We start from the raw sequence: 17,316 nt of genomic DNA, 5'->3' as shown, positions 1-17,316 counted from the left end.
ACCAGCGTTTTAACATTTACCTATTGTGGCATATACCTGTTGTTCAAGCATCCTAATTGTTTTTGTGGTCAAGTCATTATGCTGACAGCTGCCACAGAATCGCACAACAACGTCTTCTCCTTCTGCTTTCTTCATTTACATCCACATAAAAAAAAGTGAATGAATCATTATACAGTTTGAATGTGTAGCCCCTCGCATCATGCACGTCAGCCCACCAAGGCAAAACAAACAGAAGCCGCGTCATCGTCATTTTAAAAAAGAGCATAGGAGCATCTGTGATGCGTGTGTGCACTGACATGGGAATGTGGATCAGCCTCGCCCTGCGTGCATGCATGATTGCTTGTATGTGTGTGTGCGCGCGTGCGCGCGCGCGTAACGTATCCACCCTGTTTGGGAATGCTGCCATTATAAAGAAGAATATAACTGATTTAGCTGCCCCTAACACCTGTCTGTCAGGTATACCCAGCAATGAGTCACCCCGTAATTGGTGTGTTGTGGAGGAAGACGTTTCATGGCGTACTTTGCGTTTCGTTCATATTGTAGTACAGCCTGAAAAACAATCAACTGTTGTTTTTTTATACTTTTGGTTCTTTAACCTTTTACTTGATTAACCACGGGTGCCGCGGGCCGCTCCTGACGAGGCAGCTGGCAACAGAAACATGTGATTTCTCTCAGCCAATCAGAGAGAAGAATTAGGAAAAGTACCCGACTTACTGCTCAACCATAATGACAATAGATCTGTTATCATAACGATGACGAATCTGACAATGACGAATTACAAACTCTGGGAACATGTGAATTCTACCAGCTAATCAATCATCCATCCATTTTCTTCCGAGGGCAGCATTTTTAGCAGGGATGCCCAGACCACTTCATCCAGCTCTTCAGAAGGTATCTCAAGGTGTTACCTGGCTAGCCGGGAAACAGTATCCATCCGTCTATCTAGCTAGCTAGCTAGCTACAGTATCCATCTATCTCGCTAGCTACAGTATCTATCTCGCTATCTATCTAAAAAAAATAAAGTAGATGTGAATGTTTTTCAGTACATTCAATATACAGTAACACTCAAAACTCTTTTTCTGCAATTTATTAAATAAAAATGTGCGGGGAGAAAACAATGCGGAGATACTTCAAATCAGTGGTGCCCAAGTCCAGTCCTCGAGAACCCCTATACAGCCTGTTTTCCATGTTTCCCTCCTGCAGTGCAGCTGAATCTAATGATCAGCTAATCGGCAAGCTTTGCAGAAGCCTGATAACAATCCTGATCATGAATCAGGTGCGTTAGTGGAGAGAAACAAGGAAAACAGGCTGGGTAGGGGCTCTCCAGGATCGAACTTGGCCACCCCTGCTTCAGATTATCCATGCAGTGATAAGTGTAAGAGTCGGCATGTTTAAGAGGCAGGGTGGGGTGCACGCTGATATTAAATTACACCAATGACAAATCTTCCCTGAGGGGCTGTGACATGCTTTTTGTCTGCTTTCCTTCTTTCTTCCCCTTTTTTCCTGTTCTGGCATTCTTCCTCTTTGTGGAAAATAACCACCACTAGAATATGTGTGTGTAATCATTGTGGACCATGCGAGGGAGTTCCCACTCTAACCTTCGGGCCACTAATTGTCACCCCCTCTTAGACACAAAGTGAATACTGCAAGTCAGTGGTGGCAAATGTCATAATACGTTTATTTCTCAGCAGGACCTTCCAGTCCTGCTACATACACAAAACATCCGTTCACAATGTAAATGTATTCAATCCGCAGCTACAGTTTCTGTTTATTCAGCGGCCTTTAGTGGAGAAATGTCTAATCAGATCTTAATTGTCCATCTTCACGAGGTAAGATGAGATCTTCAAGTCCTCTTGGAGAGAGTAAGCGAACGCTAAGGTTACAAACAACCGGAGCGCTGGTTGAATCTCCAACAAAAGGCACAACAATATTGGCAACAAATAATTGTAGGGCACATTCAAAAGCAAACGAGCCACTGAGAGCAAGAGTGGGCTAACTTCGTTTTTTGTTATTTTTTAAGATAAGTGCAGAAATTAATACTCGTGGTTAAGCTCCAATTTTGACACGTAGGGGGCAGTTCATTATTTCACTCTGCACTTTTTTTTCATCTTGGGCACCTAAACGTAAAGACAATTAGAACTTGTGGATTGTCTAAATCTGCTAGCTTAATGCTAACACACAATCAAAACGCTAGACAGGCTAACAAAAATTAGCATCAATGTTGTAGTAATTATAAACCTTTAAACAACTTATATCTGAAACAAGTGTCAACCCATACAAGAATACTCACAGGCATATATTCTTAAAATATATATATTATTGAAAAATGCTCAAATTTTTGTTGTTGGTATTTTTTGGCACACAAGATAATTCCATTAATTTTAATGGGGAAACCTCAACACTCCTCCCCACCCCGCAAAAAGAGCCAAATGGAGTTAGCCCACTCTCATTCTCGGCAGCTCAGTGAAACTTGACAGCGACTCGCAGTGTAACATAAGCCAGCATTGAAACATCCTGCCGTGCCGTTATAAGCATTGATTAGCAGTGCATTGGTAATGGCACCTGTGTAAACATCGGAAGGTTGAACTGCTAACTTCTTCATGCACTTGAGCTTCCAATACAATCCGTGTGTACTGGAGGTGGATAAAAAAAACCACACACATCACGTGTATTATAGAAACAGATTAGCTATTAAAACATGGACAACAAGGAGTGGGAGGGCCACAATGACAAGAAAAAAATATGCTAAAAATAATAATAAAGTACTATTTAGAGTGTAGAGAGTTTAAAAATACATTTCCTGATATTATTCCAAATTGTCACATTAAAGGTTGGTTTGTGAAATTTTAAACTGTTGCTCAAATTCCGACATTATTCTCATTAGATTGCATCTTTTTTTGTTTACAATTTGATTTTGTAACATTTTGACCATTTTAGTGAAAACAAAATCTGACTATTCTTGTAGGATTAGGACTTGTTTTAAATAAAAAAAAGAACGATGTTATGGCTTTGTACTCATAAAATTGCAACAATAACATAGGGAAAAAACTAATAATTTGTAAGATTATTAAAAAAATTATTGTAATATCACTCTTTTAAAAATGTCAACTTTGGTCTTGTAGCAAGTTTGCCGGGGGAGGCATTATTTTATTATTTGTTTTAACTTTATTTGCACATTACTCCCTGAAAATAGAAAAAAAATAACTTTTGGGGGGTATTAAAAACATTTTTTTCTCATAAATTATCCCCCCCATAAAAAAAAGTCTGAATAAGAGAATAATGTGACATTTAAAAACATCATATATATATATATATATATAGTTTTTATTTATTTATTGATTTTTGTTGTTGTTGCTTTGTTAGGATTACAACTTCAATTTTACAAGATTACAAATTAAAAATATATATTTTTCCTTTACACTAAGTGAAAAAAAAGCCTTTACCCCCTCATTACACTTTCTCGCATGTTTTTTTTTTCTCCGAATATTAAATAGTTTTTGTAAAATAGAAAACTTTTCTCGGAACTGTCCTCTTTTTTTCATATTACCACTTTAATCTCACATTACAATATTAGAATATTAAAATATTTTTCAATTCCTCATGAAATTGCAAAATCTTACAAATAATTTTTTTTTTCACAAAATTACATTTAGTAAAAATAACTTTTTTTTCCACCTCATAATATTACTTTATTCGATTTTTTTTCTCTCAGTGTGGCCCAAATGCTGCTTTGTAAAAACACAACACATATTGTACTCTCATTCAACACATGCACGCACTCGCACACATTTTCTCTCTTCACGGAGAAGCTTGAAACATTGAGCTCTCTTGCTACAAAGTCATTCTTTACTACTTTGGCTAGCAAATACATAATAGTGATTATTCAAATAATGTAACGTATTGGAAAAAAAATCTACAAAGCTTTTTTTTTTTTTTTTTTAAAGATACACATTGTGCAATAAAAGACAAATTGTTTTTTTTTTGGCTAAAGCCATACATGGTATAAAATATAATAGTGGCTGTTTTTGAAGATATAAATAAGACTACTTTGAAAAAAAGCTAACAATACGTGTTCGAGGCTTAGAGCAGGCTCAGGTCCAGGTAGTGTCCGGAAGGCTTGGGCATCAGGGCGGGGAGGGACACGACGGGAGGCTCGCCTGCACCCGGTTGGCCAATCAGGCTGCTGCTCAGGACGGAGACCGGCTCCATGGCAGTCTGGACAAAATTCCAGGACAAGGAAGCATTCAGTTAAGTTTGGGTGCAGATTCCCCCAAAAATGGGGTTTGTCATTCACTCCATGATTTTTTCTGTATTTTATCTATTTTGTCACAGAAATTACAATTGGTTCCCTCCCTCGTGATGACCCGTAAATTCCCCCCTTGCCTTGAGCATTCGCTAATCCAAAAAACACACCCATTCTTTAGGCTACAACGTCCCGGCCGGGGTCAAGAGCAAACTAGAGCATCACCTGAGGTGCGCTGAGGGGACGAATGATTGACAGCAAGAGGGTGAAAAGAGATCATACAAAAAGGCCACGCAGACCCCAACATAAACCCACCGGCTTTTCGTTTTTAATCACATTTCTGACTATCTCCATTCTACGCTGACATGAGGCTCGGCGAATACAAGTCGAAGCAAGCAGCGGGAGAGTGAGAGTCACGGAGCAGGGAGAGGAGACAGGATAAACTCGTTTGCGAGCCTCCAGGCAAACGCGGCGCGTCTGGCTACACACGCACTCCACACCAGGAGATCTGTATTAGAACCTTTGGATTGTAGGGAGGCGGTGATTAACACTGGCGAGCACAGAAGTGGCTTCATTTACCTGATAGCCTTGCACTGCGTTAATGAGGTCTTTGCTGTTGTAGGTCAGACCCGGCATGCGCATCAACCCCCCGGGGGAGGAGAGGGCAGAAGGGGAGGGGAAGAATCCGACAGTAGTGGGAGAACCAGGTGGGCTGTGGGGAAGGGGGAGAAAAATTAAAAGACAAGTTGTTTATGCATGTGAAAGTGCGCGTTTATTAGCAAAAGGTGTCACAAAAGTACATAATACAGTTGACCTTCTTTCAAAATGGCAGAAAGCTCAACACACAGCTCACCCATGTTAAGATGTTTCTAATACCATGAAGTTGAGTTATTAACTATCTTTGCCCCGGAAGGTCACACCAGAAAAGTCAGACGGCATTCCTCGCTTTGAAAAAGTAGAGTGAGGCCTGAAATAATAAATGTTGCTTTTCGGGGAATACTGGAAATCCCTGAAAAATGGCCAGGGGTGATTCTTTACTTAACTTAATTGAGAAGAATCCTTTGTATAATTAATTAATTAATCAATGAATTGCCTCTTCTATTTTATTCACCATTTATTATTTTTTATTGTTTTCTTTTTTTAAAATGATACATTATTAGCTCATTCACTGCCATTGACGGCTAGAGATGTCAAAAATTCATTTGAACTATATTAGTTTCACATTTTTTTCCACTTTTGTTAACAAGAGTATGAAAACCTAGAATTTTTTTTACTGTGCATTTACAACAGATATAACATTTGTGATGAATCGATTAATTACAATTTAAAACATTTAATCGTCTGACGCCCCTAATTTTTTATAATCTTTTCTCTTTTCTTTTTTTTTTTTATTAGGGGCTTTAGGCGATTAGAATTATTCATTGTAATTAATCACATGACTTCACTACTTAACTCAAGATTAATCACAGATTACATTACAGAATCAATTTTTTTCTAGGTTTTCATACTCTTGTTAATAAAAGCGGAAAAAATGTGAAACTAATAGTTCAAATTCATTTTTGATGTCTATAGCCGTCAATGGCTGTGAATGAGTTAAATGTGAATAACTTACTAAGATATGAATATGAAATGAGTAATAGGGGGTAGGATTAGATAACCTTGCACTTCTTACTCCCTTTGAGCATGTTCACTATGACACTACTGATGATTATTTTCTTTCTTCAGCTTTTATTTTGTAATCTGTATATGTTCAATCAATCAATCATTTTATAATCCGGTTAAAAAAACTATTTTAATTTCCATCCATTTACTCAAAAACTGGACATTTCAAAAAACAAAACATGAAACGACTGAAAGTTATGGGATTGGTAAACATGTCAGGCCCTGATCGCCATGGATGCCTACCGACATTTTTGAAAAATTTGCGGTGCGGTGACAAACCTAGCAAACAAGCTCAAGGCAACTAAACCTGACAGTGTGTAATGGTGCATACCAAAACTTGGAGGCGGACCATCATTAGAATGAAGGCATTACTTTTCCCTGGCATCTAAAACTCGCCGTCTGCATCTCTTCTAAAGCTAAGCCACGTGTTTAATTGACCAACAACGCTTGCCGTAGGACGCCTCATTTCAACGCGTAAGGTTCTATTTTCGTGGCGAGTGTAACTCATGCATGCTTTATGGCTTAATCTGCACAGAGGCAGGTTAGACCTGATGTTGGCTCTCAAGGACCACACCAGTCTCCCTGCAGACCTGTTGTTAAAATAGCTCACCGGTGGCGGGACATTGTGATTTCCTAGGAATGTTGTCGTTTACATGTTTCCTAATTATTGTGAGAAATTAACCTGATCAATGCCTCCGCATCAATTAATTATTAAATGTTAGCAAGTTAGTCAAAATGCTAGCTGCTTACCTGGGATAATAGGTTGCGTAGTTCATATATAGCTGCGCCGAGGACGGGTAGTAGGCATGCCCCAGGGCGAGGGGCCGAGGACCTAGCAACACCTGGCCCAGCGGAGGGTAAAGGGCGGCGGCGGCCTCAGTAGGCAGGACGGGCGGGGTGGGGGTGAAGGGGTAGGATGGCGGAGATAAACCTGGAACAGAGATAACGGAAACAAAAGACGTCAGTCCACTTGAAGCGTGCTAACGCAAAGACGTGATCACGATTGTGGCGCGCTTTAGGAGAGGCGCTCATGCACGCTTGCAAACAATGACCACGTGCACTTCACTGGACACACAAATGTTGTGTGCCACGTTGTCAAAATGTAGAGTAATTGGCTTGCCAGTCCAATTACAGTAGAGCTTTGACGTCTATAGCCGTCAATGGCAGTGAGTTGAAAGTGAAGTGTGTGTGGCCGTGGTTTGCAATTGTCACCCTCCTTGGATTTGGCTCTACTTTCCAAAATTAGGCAAAGTCTCAATGCTGGAAATGTGATGAGTCAATGTTGTATAGATTTTACATCATATTTCTTAAGGGCAAGTCAACCCCAAAAAAGAATTCTTCACAACAATATGTTCTATGCAGCCCCACTAGTCCAAATACGGTATTCTGGTTAATATTGTGTTAGTGGAATATGAGTTAAGCAGCAAAATCCAGCTGCTTTGATCAATATCAGAAGGCCGCCATTTTGCCACTTGTTGTCAAGTGAAAATGACATCACAGTTGCACAGGTCTCATGTAACAACCAATCACAGTTCAGCTTCAGAAAACAGGTGTGATTGGTCATTGCCTGAGCCCTGAGCAACTGTGATGTCATCTTCCGTCGACAGCAATTGGCAAAATGGCCGCCCCCTGAGATGGATAAAAAACGACTGGATTTTGCTGCATAACTCATATTTTACAAATGTAATATTTATCACAATGTCATGGTTAAATTAGTGAGGTCACATATAACATATTATTGTCAAGAAATGTTCAAAGTTGAATTCCTCTTTAATATTTTTGGGAGTTTTGTATTGATCTCTCTCCCTTCTGGCTACGGGCATTATATGTGGTTGTATAGAGCAGGAACTCACGATTTGACATTTATTGCCAGTCATAAAAGTTACAACTTGTCCCAACATGACCTCAATTCTGTCTCCAGTTTGCGTTGTGTCCTGTTCACTGGTGTGATCATTAACGCATCAATAATCAGCCTTTGGGAAAACAAGCTCATTTCTGTCAGCAGTCATGTCTGATTTTTAAGCCCCACCCACCTTTTGCGGAATTAACCAGATGAGCGCAACAGGTGTGCCACTCTACTCCACGACCAAGACGAACTGGTAAGACTGGAGACTTAAGACACAAGCCCTTTGCCACATTTTTACCCCTCCTATTTTTTATGCAAAATGACGTCAAAAAGTGAAAGGGAGTGTAACAAACATGCGTCTGGTGTGAACTGCAATGTGAATTCAGATTCAGGTCCACGTTGGAAGAGTAACATTTGGCATGCAGACTAGTGATTAATCACACTAATTCATTAAAGGGAAGTCAACCATAATTTTTTTTTGACAATAATAATAATAATATGTGGCCTCACTAGTCTAAACATGAAATTCAGATGAAAGGAAACTTGACTCATTGAGCCATTTTCAGCGGTAAAAAGTTCATATTTCGTCCAGAATGAATTTGATAACTTCACTATTGTTATTTACAATTAATATCTTTAAAAATGAATTTCACCACTTGCTGTTGACCGAAGATGACATTGCCTGTGCTGAGGAAGTAGGTAACGACCAATCATGGCTCAGTTTGCTGACCAAACCCAGAAAACAGGTGAGCCATGATTGGTCGTTATGATGTCATCTTCAGTTGACAGCAAGTGGAAAAAGCAGTTTTTAAAAATATTAATTGTACAAGATAAATAAGGAAGTTATCAAATTCATTCTGGACAAAATATTAACTTTTTACTGCTGAAAATGGCTCAATGAGTCAAGTATCCCTTTAATATTACATTTGTGGAATATAAGTTATGCAGCAAAATCCAGCAAAATGCTCAGATAACGTCCAATCACAGCTCACCTGTTTTCTACAGCTGAGCTGTGATTGGTTGTTACCTGAGAAATTATGACATAAATTATTTTCACTCGACAGCAAGTGGCAAAATGGTCGCCTTTCGATATTGATAAAAACTGCTGGATTTTGCTGCTGAACCCTTAATATTCCGCTAACATAATATTGACCAGAATACCGTATTTAGAGTGGGGCTGCATAGAACACATTATCGTCAATATTCTTTTGGGGGGGGTTGACTTCCCTTTTAAGAGTCCCCACACACACAGTTGTGAATTTTCCAGTATGTCCAGTCCACGATTCTAGATTGGAGAAACCCCAGCAACCCCGCCCCCAAGGCAGGAGCCCACCTACCCCTGCAGGCCCGAAGCACCCCCAGCTCCCAGCAGCACTTACGTCTGGACTTACATGGCGGCGGGCTGAGCCCCGTCCCACTCCTGTTGCGGCTGTGTGTGTGTGTGTGCGTGTGCGAGAGCGAGCCTCCCATCAGCACCAGGCCCATCTCTTCGGCGCTGCAGGGGAACACCTCCACGTAGCGGCTGTTGGGCCCGTGCTGGCAGGACATCACGTGCTTGTGGAGCTGCTGCGAGGCCGAAAGCGCTCGCTCGGCCGACGTCATTTGGATAAAGCAGTCGCCCGATGGCCGACCCTAAGAACACACTCGGATATTATCGAAGAATTCCGACTATAAGCCGATTTCCCTTTTCTTCGGTACGGTGTTTTACTTGTTGATTGAGGACCATGTGCACGCCATGCGGTCGGATGTCGTGGGTGAATTCACCCAAGAAGTTGAGGATGTCCTCTATGCTTGCCGAGTACGGCAAACCTCGCAGCCTCAGGCAGTCTCTCACGAGGATGGGAGGGGGCAGGAGAGACACCGCGGGCAACACTGACAGCAAGGGGGCGGGGGCCACGGAGATCAGGGGGGCAGACAAGTAGCGGTTCAGCACCTGTAACACGAAATGGTACATTAATGAAAGGTACAGAAGGTCCAAATGGACTTGTTTGACAATAATCCTCAAGAAAGATTCTTAGGACTTTATTTATCAAATAGTAAATAGGACAATTCAATTAAATTCACATTTTCGGCTTGATAATAAACATTAATATTCTAAATCTTCTCATTTACGCCCCCCAGGAAGAAAAAAATATTATCATAAATAGTATTATTTGTCTATAAAATGGTTGTAAGTACGCCTAATATTCCTTGCGCACTCCCTGACTATGAGAGCACTACTGCCACCTACTGTAGTGGATGTCCAATTACATTTTTTTTCAAGTTCAGCAAAAAAAGAAAAACAAACACGTTCCCTATTTGAGAAGAACTGCTGTAAACGGAAGATGATATAAGACATTTAATACCATCATTGTGTCACCTCTATATTTACTCTAATGGCAAAAGAGAAAATAAATCCCTCTAATAAGAGTGAAGGGAAAAAAATGCCACTAAAAAATGCTATAATGCTACATTCATTCATGTATTAGCCACAATCATTTGCATCCCAGACATTCTCTAAAACAAGTAAAAAAATTACTTATTATATTTAAACTGCAGTCAGCAGGCTACTTTCTGATTCAATGTTAGGGCTATAGTAATGGGACACTACCATTTGAATTTTGGTGTGGTAGGGACAGTGATTCAAATTAACTATTTTTTTTTTAATACGGATTTGAATTTGACTACAATAGAGTTATCCTTAATACACGCCCTGCAGTCCAAATAATATACATTTTGCAGCGTATGTATTAGGGCTGTCAAAATTAAACCATTAACTCTGGAAATTCATTTAAATTCTTTCAAGCGGTAAAAAACAAACAAAAAAAACACGGACTATAGATAGTTTTATTTTCAGTTTTGCTTGACGCTTGTTGGGGAAATCTCAACTAATTTGTACACTTGACAAAGCCAATTTCAAATAGCATATTAGTTGTACGTCTTGCGTACCTCTTTGCGTTCTCTCCATTGGGCCTCGCAAATCAACCCTTCTGAAGTGTGCTGCTTATGGGCACAACTAAACCCGGAACCGAGAAGTTCTGAGAATTGTTTCTATGGAAAAAAATACGGCCTGTGAAGCTTAGTCCATTTTGATTGTTTTGTTTAACAGTTGTATTTTACAGATATATTCTATTAGAACAGTGTTTGATTCTAAATAGAATTTCTATTTGATGATTTTACATTCATTTCAAGATTTTACTCTATAACTGTCACAAGCTTTGAAGAAAAAGTAGAAGTAGAAAATGTAGAAAATGTGATTAATCGTGATTAATCACGCTCCACGTTGAACATTCAGGATTTTTGAATGTGCTCACGCAAACTCACTTTTGTCATGTTTTATTTCTCTTTTTTTTTTTTTTTTCGTTGCGCGATTTGTTCAGTCATTAATCGGAATTAAATGCAATTAATTGCGGAAAATTGTATGGAAAATGTATTCAGGATTTTTGAATGTGCTGACGCAAACTTACTTTTGTCATGTTTCATTTCTCATTAACAATTTTTTTTCATTTCGGGATTCGTTCCGCGATTAATCACGATTAATCACGCTCCATGTTGAACATTCAGGATTTTTGAACGTGCTCACGCAAACTCACTTTTGTCATGTTTCATTTCTCATTAACAATTTGTTTTCGTTTCGGGATGACTCGCAGAAAATTATGTGGAAAATGTATTCGCTTGACAGCACTAATGTGTATAGTATACATACAAAGTACGCAAGTTTGAATCCGATTTTTCGAATGTCGTCGTCTCGGCAAGGAGCTGGCTTGTCACCAACAGGACCTCCGTATGTTTGCATGTCTGGAGTTGACCAATAAAACTGAAAGGAGCCTGCGTGGATGTGCATAGAAGCAGTCCACATGTTTTCATCTGGCGGGGCATTGACGACGCAAGGCAGAATGAACAGAGGACAAAGGAGAACTTACTACAGTTACTGTGTAAAGGTAAACACACGGCCCACCCATAAATCCGACTTTAGTGCTTCGAGCAAATAATTCAGAACAAAGTCACACTTACACGTGCAAACAATCTGTCAAACCATTTCCAATTATACATTGAAAGTACCTGCTGGACCTCCGCTGCCGTGCTCTTGAACAACTCAATATATCTTCTTCCAAGGATCTCCTTGTGTTTCCTGAGCGCACACTGCGCATGTTCATCGCAGGCGAACAGCACAAAGGCGTCGCCGGTGGGTCGACCGTCCGGGTAGCGCACAAACAGGATGCCGTCCCTCCCTCCGCTGACCGGACACGTGTCTTTGAGTCCGTCCTCCGGCGAGAAGAAGGCGAGCACCTGCTCGTGCGTGGCCGTGAAAGGAAGGCCTCGCATCCTCACGATGATCTGGTCCTCGCGCGACAGGAATATGGCTACTTCGTTGGACGTACCTGGCACAGGTTTAAAAAAAATAAAAAATAAAATCTTAATTGGACGCTATTATTGTTTTGGAACAACAGATACAAAAAGTCCCTTGTTTTGCCAGCTTTGTTTTGGCTACACTTCAAAAATACTTTTGTAAGTGATCACTCGGAATTCTTTAGGCTGAAACTTGTTCAAACAATTAAGACACTGTTGAGTCTTAACTAGTTTGCAGTCTAAAGAAAGAACATTTCAGCTATTTTGTTAGCCTCACCTCCTGCTATCTTCAGGAAGTCTTCCCCAGTCGCCTTGTAAACCTGCAATGAAAAAACGTGGCCCATTATACAATTATGTCATGAGCGGTAGGCGAAGTGTTGAGCGTCTGCCGACAGGTTACCTCGATGTATCTGTTGCCCATATGATGTTTGTGCCTTTGCAGCGCCAGGTCTCGATGTTCTTCGCTGACAAAACGAACAAGGGCCTCGCCGTTCCTCCTCCCCTGCGCGTTAAGGCACAGTGCCGCCCCTCCTCTGCGCGACACCAACCAATATCCCGTCAGACATGTTTTCACATGTGCTTTAGGGTTTCCTTGCATTTATGCGAACACACTCACTTGGCAATATTTAGTCCGCTGAAGAATCGGGCAATGTCCTGGTCTGAGGATTGCCATGGCAACCCTCTGGCCCTGATTACGGTGCTGTCACTTACTTTCTCCATTTTACTGCTGCAAACAAATATTCAAGGTGAAGTGTTTGTGACTTTAAGAGGGAAGTGAATGAAAAATGTTCTTTGCAATAAAAGGTTCCGTTACGTTTGTGGAATGAATGTGGGATATGCAGCAAAATCCACCATTTCAGGAGGCGGCCATTTTGCTTCTTGCTGTCAACTGAAAATGACATCACGGTTGCTGGGCTCAGGTAATGACCAATCACGGCTCAGGTTGCAAACGTCACATGACCTAACTCAGAAAACAGGTGAGCTATGATTGGTCGGTATCCGAGCCCTTCGGCACTGTGGTGTCATTTTCAGTCGACAGTAAGAGACAAAATGGCCGCCTCCTGAAATGGATGCTACTTAATTCATATTCCACAATATGCAATATTAAACAGAATGTTTTGTTTAGATTAATTGGGCGCATGGAGCATATTATTAAAGGAATGTTTTGATTTGACTTTGACCTGAAAAGGATAACTGCAGTAGACTGGAGTAAACATTACTTACCATGTACCCGTCTCAAACTTCTCATTAACTCTTTCCGGGTTAGAGAATGTGTGACCTGCAATAAATCATAGTGACAAAAATGTAATTACCGGTAATTATTGTGTGTAAATACAAAATTCTAAGAAAAAAAGTCTAGCTTTACAAAAGAAGATAATGATGCTGTTAAAGCGATATTAATCTAACAATATGTTTATTATTGCGGAAGTCATTTACAGACATGTTGATTGTGAGAGCAATTTCTAACATTTTGGTGGTCAACGTAAATGTAGAAATGAGACTTATTATATTTATAAAAGCAGAAAATGTGTACATGGTATGAGATGTCTTTAGATTAGCTGTATGTAGCTTTAGCATGGACAACACTTACCAATGAGTAACGTAGTTCAATTAAGAGTATGAGCCAACTGTGTCATTGGTAGTCAAGTACAGTGGGCGTGCCGTACTCACATAGTGGCTCAGAAAGCAAGCTCAGTACGATTTTGGCCATCATCTGGACCTGCTGCACCGCTACTTGTGGTGGCAATGTGGCTGAAGGATCCTGTGTAGCCACGGAGCCGCACGTAGCAGGTGCTTCTACTGGTATGCTTAAAGCTGAACACGCCGGCAGTCAAGAAAACAATGACAATGTTGTGACAAAAGAAAGAAACTGACAAGAGGCTAAGGTACGAAATTGTTTCCTGTTCCAGAGGGTGTGTTGTATGTAGGGCTTGCCCTGCTAGATAAACACACACTTTAAACGGGTGCTCAACAAGGTGCGAGGTCATTTGCATTTCAAAACGTGAATTCATGACACAAACACCACAAGGCTCATTTGTAGCCTGTGCGCTCTCGCCATAAGCAATTGACAAAGTGCAGCAAAAGTGAAAGGGTTTTCGGCGCATGCCGCACGTGTAAAGGATACACTCCACCATGGTGTAAACATCCAAAGTACTGAGGTCGGAGGGGAAGTGCGTCTTGAACTCTTTACGGAGGTCAAAGAAGGAGTAGAAACAGTCTGGGACCAGGACGTTCTGGAGGGGTAAGACGTGAGTGACCATTTAGAACTTGTTTACTTTAGATTTTAACACTCCTCAATGACCTTCATAGCATAACATCAATGACGGCTAGTCGCTCCTAGCTTGAGGGTTCAACTGTCTTCTATATTTGAACCACATGGCAAAAATTGGAGTGGTAAAGTTTGGTATTTTCAACTCTGGCTGTGTTAATTTAACACATTAGTTAATATTAACATTTGTAGTGTTAATAACAGCAACTTGTTTTGTGTTAAAAAAATACAACACTAGTTAGTGTAATATTTTAACACTACACACTATTGTAGTGTAAAATCAACACTGGGCAGTGTTAAATTCAACTACTGTCAGAGTTGTTTTAAGTCCATCTCTGTGTAATGACAGCAACTTGTTTTGATTTTTTTTAAATAAAACACTAGTTGGTGTACAATTTTAACACTGTAAAATCAACACTGACCAGTGTTAAATGTAACTACCATCAGAGTTGTTTTAAGTCCATCTCACTTTTTTTTAACACTTTCAAAAGTATTGTTTTAACTATATTTAGTGTGGACCAATATAGACACATCTGAAGAGTTAAATTTAACTCTGTAGGTGTTGAAATAACACTACCAATTTTGCTGTGCAGTAAAAGGAGTTTTAGCCAAGTTTGAGCAGGATTTTGAACGACTTTTCAGCCTGTACTATCAAAATGGAACGAGAAATTATTCCACTACACATGAAGAGGTCCGTGATTATTTGCAAATACCGCAAATTACCACCATGCTGAACCTGTGCTGTGGTTGGTCCACAATAAGGATAATTTCCCCATTTGGCCAAGCACACCAAGTGGATTTGTTTCTTTTACCATCACTCAATAGGCTATGTCGATTCTCTCCTGTTCTCACGTGCATGTTCTGCATAAATTTGCTTTGTGACAGTGACGATTTTTGGTATGTGCGATATGTGCGGCCGTACGAGCGGTATTTCGTACCAAAAAAATGTTACGTGAATTGGTTTTCGATTAGCATTGGGAAAAATAAATCATTTCCGTTTGTATTGTGAATTAGCGCACCCCTGTAGAGACTTAAGGGCTGTCAAGGATTTTGCTAATAAATTAAGTGTGATATTCATTATTTGAAGATCTCTATATATGGCGGAGGAATTAATGTTCGCTCCTTTTCGGTAGTGAGTAACTTGTGTTGACGTTGACTCATAAAAAATGTCAGGGCATTCTGAGTAAGTGGAGGAAAAGGCTCTTTCCTTGTGTAACAAATACAGATGCACACTCACAACAGGTGCGCTACTTGTGGAAAACGACCTTAATAAATATCAAGTTGAGCAAATCTGCAGTTTTCGGGCTTGTTGTCTTTTAAGATGTGGGAAAATGTTGGCAGTGACACTTTGTGCTAAAATGTGGTATGCGCATGGGTGTGTTGCAGTCATCAAGTCATCTTAAGTACATCTCAGCTGAGCAACTTCAACCGGGAACGCCGCGCCGATACAACAATGCTTTGCGGCTGCATGTGTGTGTGTGTGCGCTGCAAAAGGTTCCTGCAGAAAGGTGTGAGCGAGTGAGTGAACCTCCGCCCCGGCTGTGGGGCGTTCACCTTCTCAGATCGCTCACCTTGCTGGCCGCCTCGGGGTGAATCACTTGACGGATGTGGAGCTGCCCGTCGGTACATAAACAGACTGACGTGCCTGCACCTGCGCTGTTCACCTCGTTCGTCAGCTGGAGATGGAACTGTACAGTGTTTTGAAAAAAGAAATGAAGTCACTTGGCTGACATTGCGCATTTGACTGTCACTGTAGTAAATATTACCGTATTTAAAGCGGTCTCCAGGCTCTTTGCTGTAAAGACACAATCTGCCCCGGATTCATTTTCGTCTTCCACCAGCTCCTCCGTCACATCCTCCTCCTTTTTTTCATCCGTCACATCTGACACTTCAGGTTTAATCAGCAGCTCGTTCACCTTGCCCAACTTCACAGAAACCATGTTAGTCATGAAACAAAGGAATACACAGTTTCTAAGTGTGATATATATCATTTTAGCTTTAACCAATTGGCCGTCATTTTACAAACAGGCTTCGGGTGCAATACAAAATTATTTGCAATGAAAATAAAAGACATTTTTAATGTTTATACCTTTTGTTGGACGACTTTTTAATTAAAAATGAAGCCATTAGAACCCAGTTGAAAAGTGACCTCGTTTACAAGCGTATTCCTCGTTTATAAATAGCATACAAGTATTATGCAGGGCTTCAATGTTTACCTTTTTGTTGTTTACATCCACCTGCTGCCACACCAGCCTTGCTAGCTCCTTCTCGTCGGAGCCCAGCAGCTCCCCGCTGGCGCCAGATGTGGCGGCGCACAGCACCACCAGGTAGTCTACCTGCGCCGTCATTCGAGGACCGTCGAAAGTAAATAAATACTTGCGCGAACTCCACACTTAAGTCAAGAGGAGCAAACGAATTGGACACCAGGGAGCAAAAAGGTGAGCTCCGGGGATCCTCCGGACTTCGTCGGCGTGGTTCAATTCGCTGTTTTTTTTTACGCGAAGCCTCCCGAAGCCACCATCGCGGAGCAATGGCCGAACGTCGTTTTTGTAGTGAAGCGGCTACCTGTGGGAGTCACGTGACTTACCTACCTGCCGCCTCCTACCCTCCTCCAGTGACGTGGCAGAAGACGACACAAAATATGTTTCATTTATTTTATTTTCATAAACGGGACAGATTGCCCAAGTTATTCGTAGATGGTTATTTTTTTTTTAAATAATAATTAAAAAAAAAAAACAATTAAAAAAAAGGTGAAATAATGTAGTCATAGTATATAGTTAGCATTTATAATAATACAATAATCAATAATTAACGTAATTGTAATTAGATAGCCAATTATTTAATAACATAAAATACTTTAAATTGGTTACAGTATTTTAGTTATATTTTGTAGTATATATGGAACATAATGGGCTTGGTATTTTCATTACTTGATTTATAATTAATTAAAATAAAATTATTTAGCGT

At 40.4% G+C, this 17,316-nt stretch overlaps 1 protein-coding gene across 2 annotated transcripts; it reads right to left on the bottom strand.

The window, feature by feature from the left end:
• Positions 1-1,654: 1,654 nt before the first annotated feature.
• On the bottom strand, positions 1,655-16,878 carry esrp1 (epithelial splicing regulatory protein 1). 2 transcript variants are annotated; one of them, XM_086079304.1, is made up of 15 exons: positions 16,566-16,878; positions 16,116-16,274; positions 15,921-16,037; positions 14,206-14,314; positions 13,752-13,895; positions 13,305-13,359; positions 12,697-12,807; positions 12,481-12,613; positions 12,358-12,400; positions 11,793-12,112; positions 9,460-9,684; positions 9,131-9,383; positions 6,656-6,836; positions 4,823-4,955; positions 1,655-4,215 (listed from the first exon to the last, which is right to left on the bottom strand). In XM_086079304.1, exons 1-15 carry the CDS (start codon positions 16,695-16,697, stop codon positions 4,081-4,083), a joined length of 2,250 nt encoding a protein of 749 aa, XP_085935430.1. In that variant the 5' UTR covers positions 16,698-16,878; the 3' UTR covers positions 1,655-4,080. The 2 variants fall into 2 exon arrangements, with proteins under 2 accessions (XP_085935430.1, XP_085935431.1); XM_086079305.1 differs by having other exon boundaries at positions 9,143-9,383.
• Between the last annotated feature and the right edge of the window lie 438 nt (positions 16,879-17,316).

The sequence above is a fragment of the Leptonotus elevatus genome, chromosome 6 (genome assembly GCF_054856555.1).
Source record: "Leptonotus elevatus isolate MCC_2025b chromosome 6, RoL_Lele_1.0, whole genome shotgun sequence".
NCBI lineage: Eukaryota > Metazoa > Chordata > Actinopteri > Syngnathiformes > Syngnathidae > Leptonotus > Leptonotus elevatus.
This window is presented reverse-complemented; position numbering and strand designations above follow the sequence as displayed.

Excerpts from the sequence above, each read along its gene's own strand:
- esrp1 (XM_086079304.1), bottom strand. The coding sequence starts at position 16,697 with ATGACGGCGCAGGTAGACTACCTGGTGGTGCTGTGCGCCGCCACATCT. Across the intron at positions 12,113-12,357 it reads CTTCCTGAAGATAGCAGGAG|GTACGTCCAACGAAGTAGCC; the intron begins GTGAGGCTAACA and ends AACCTGTGCCAG. Across the intron at positions 4,216-4,822 it reads ACGCAGTGCAAGGCTATCAG|ACTGCCATGGAGCCGGTCTC; the intron begins GTAAATGAAGCC and ends AATTTTGTCCAG.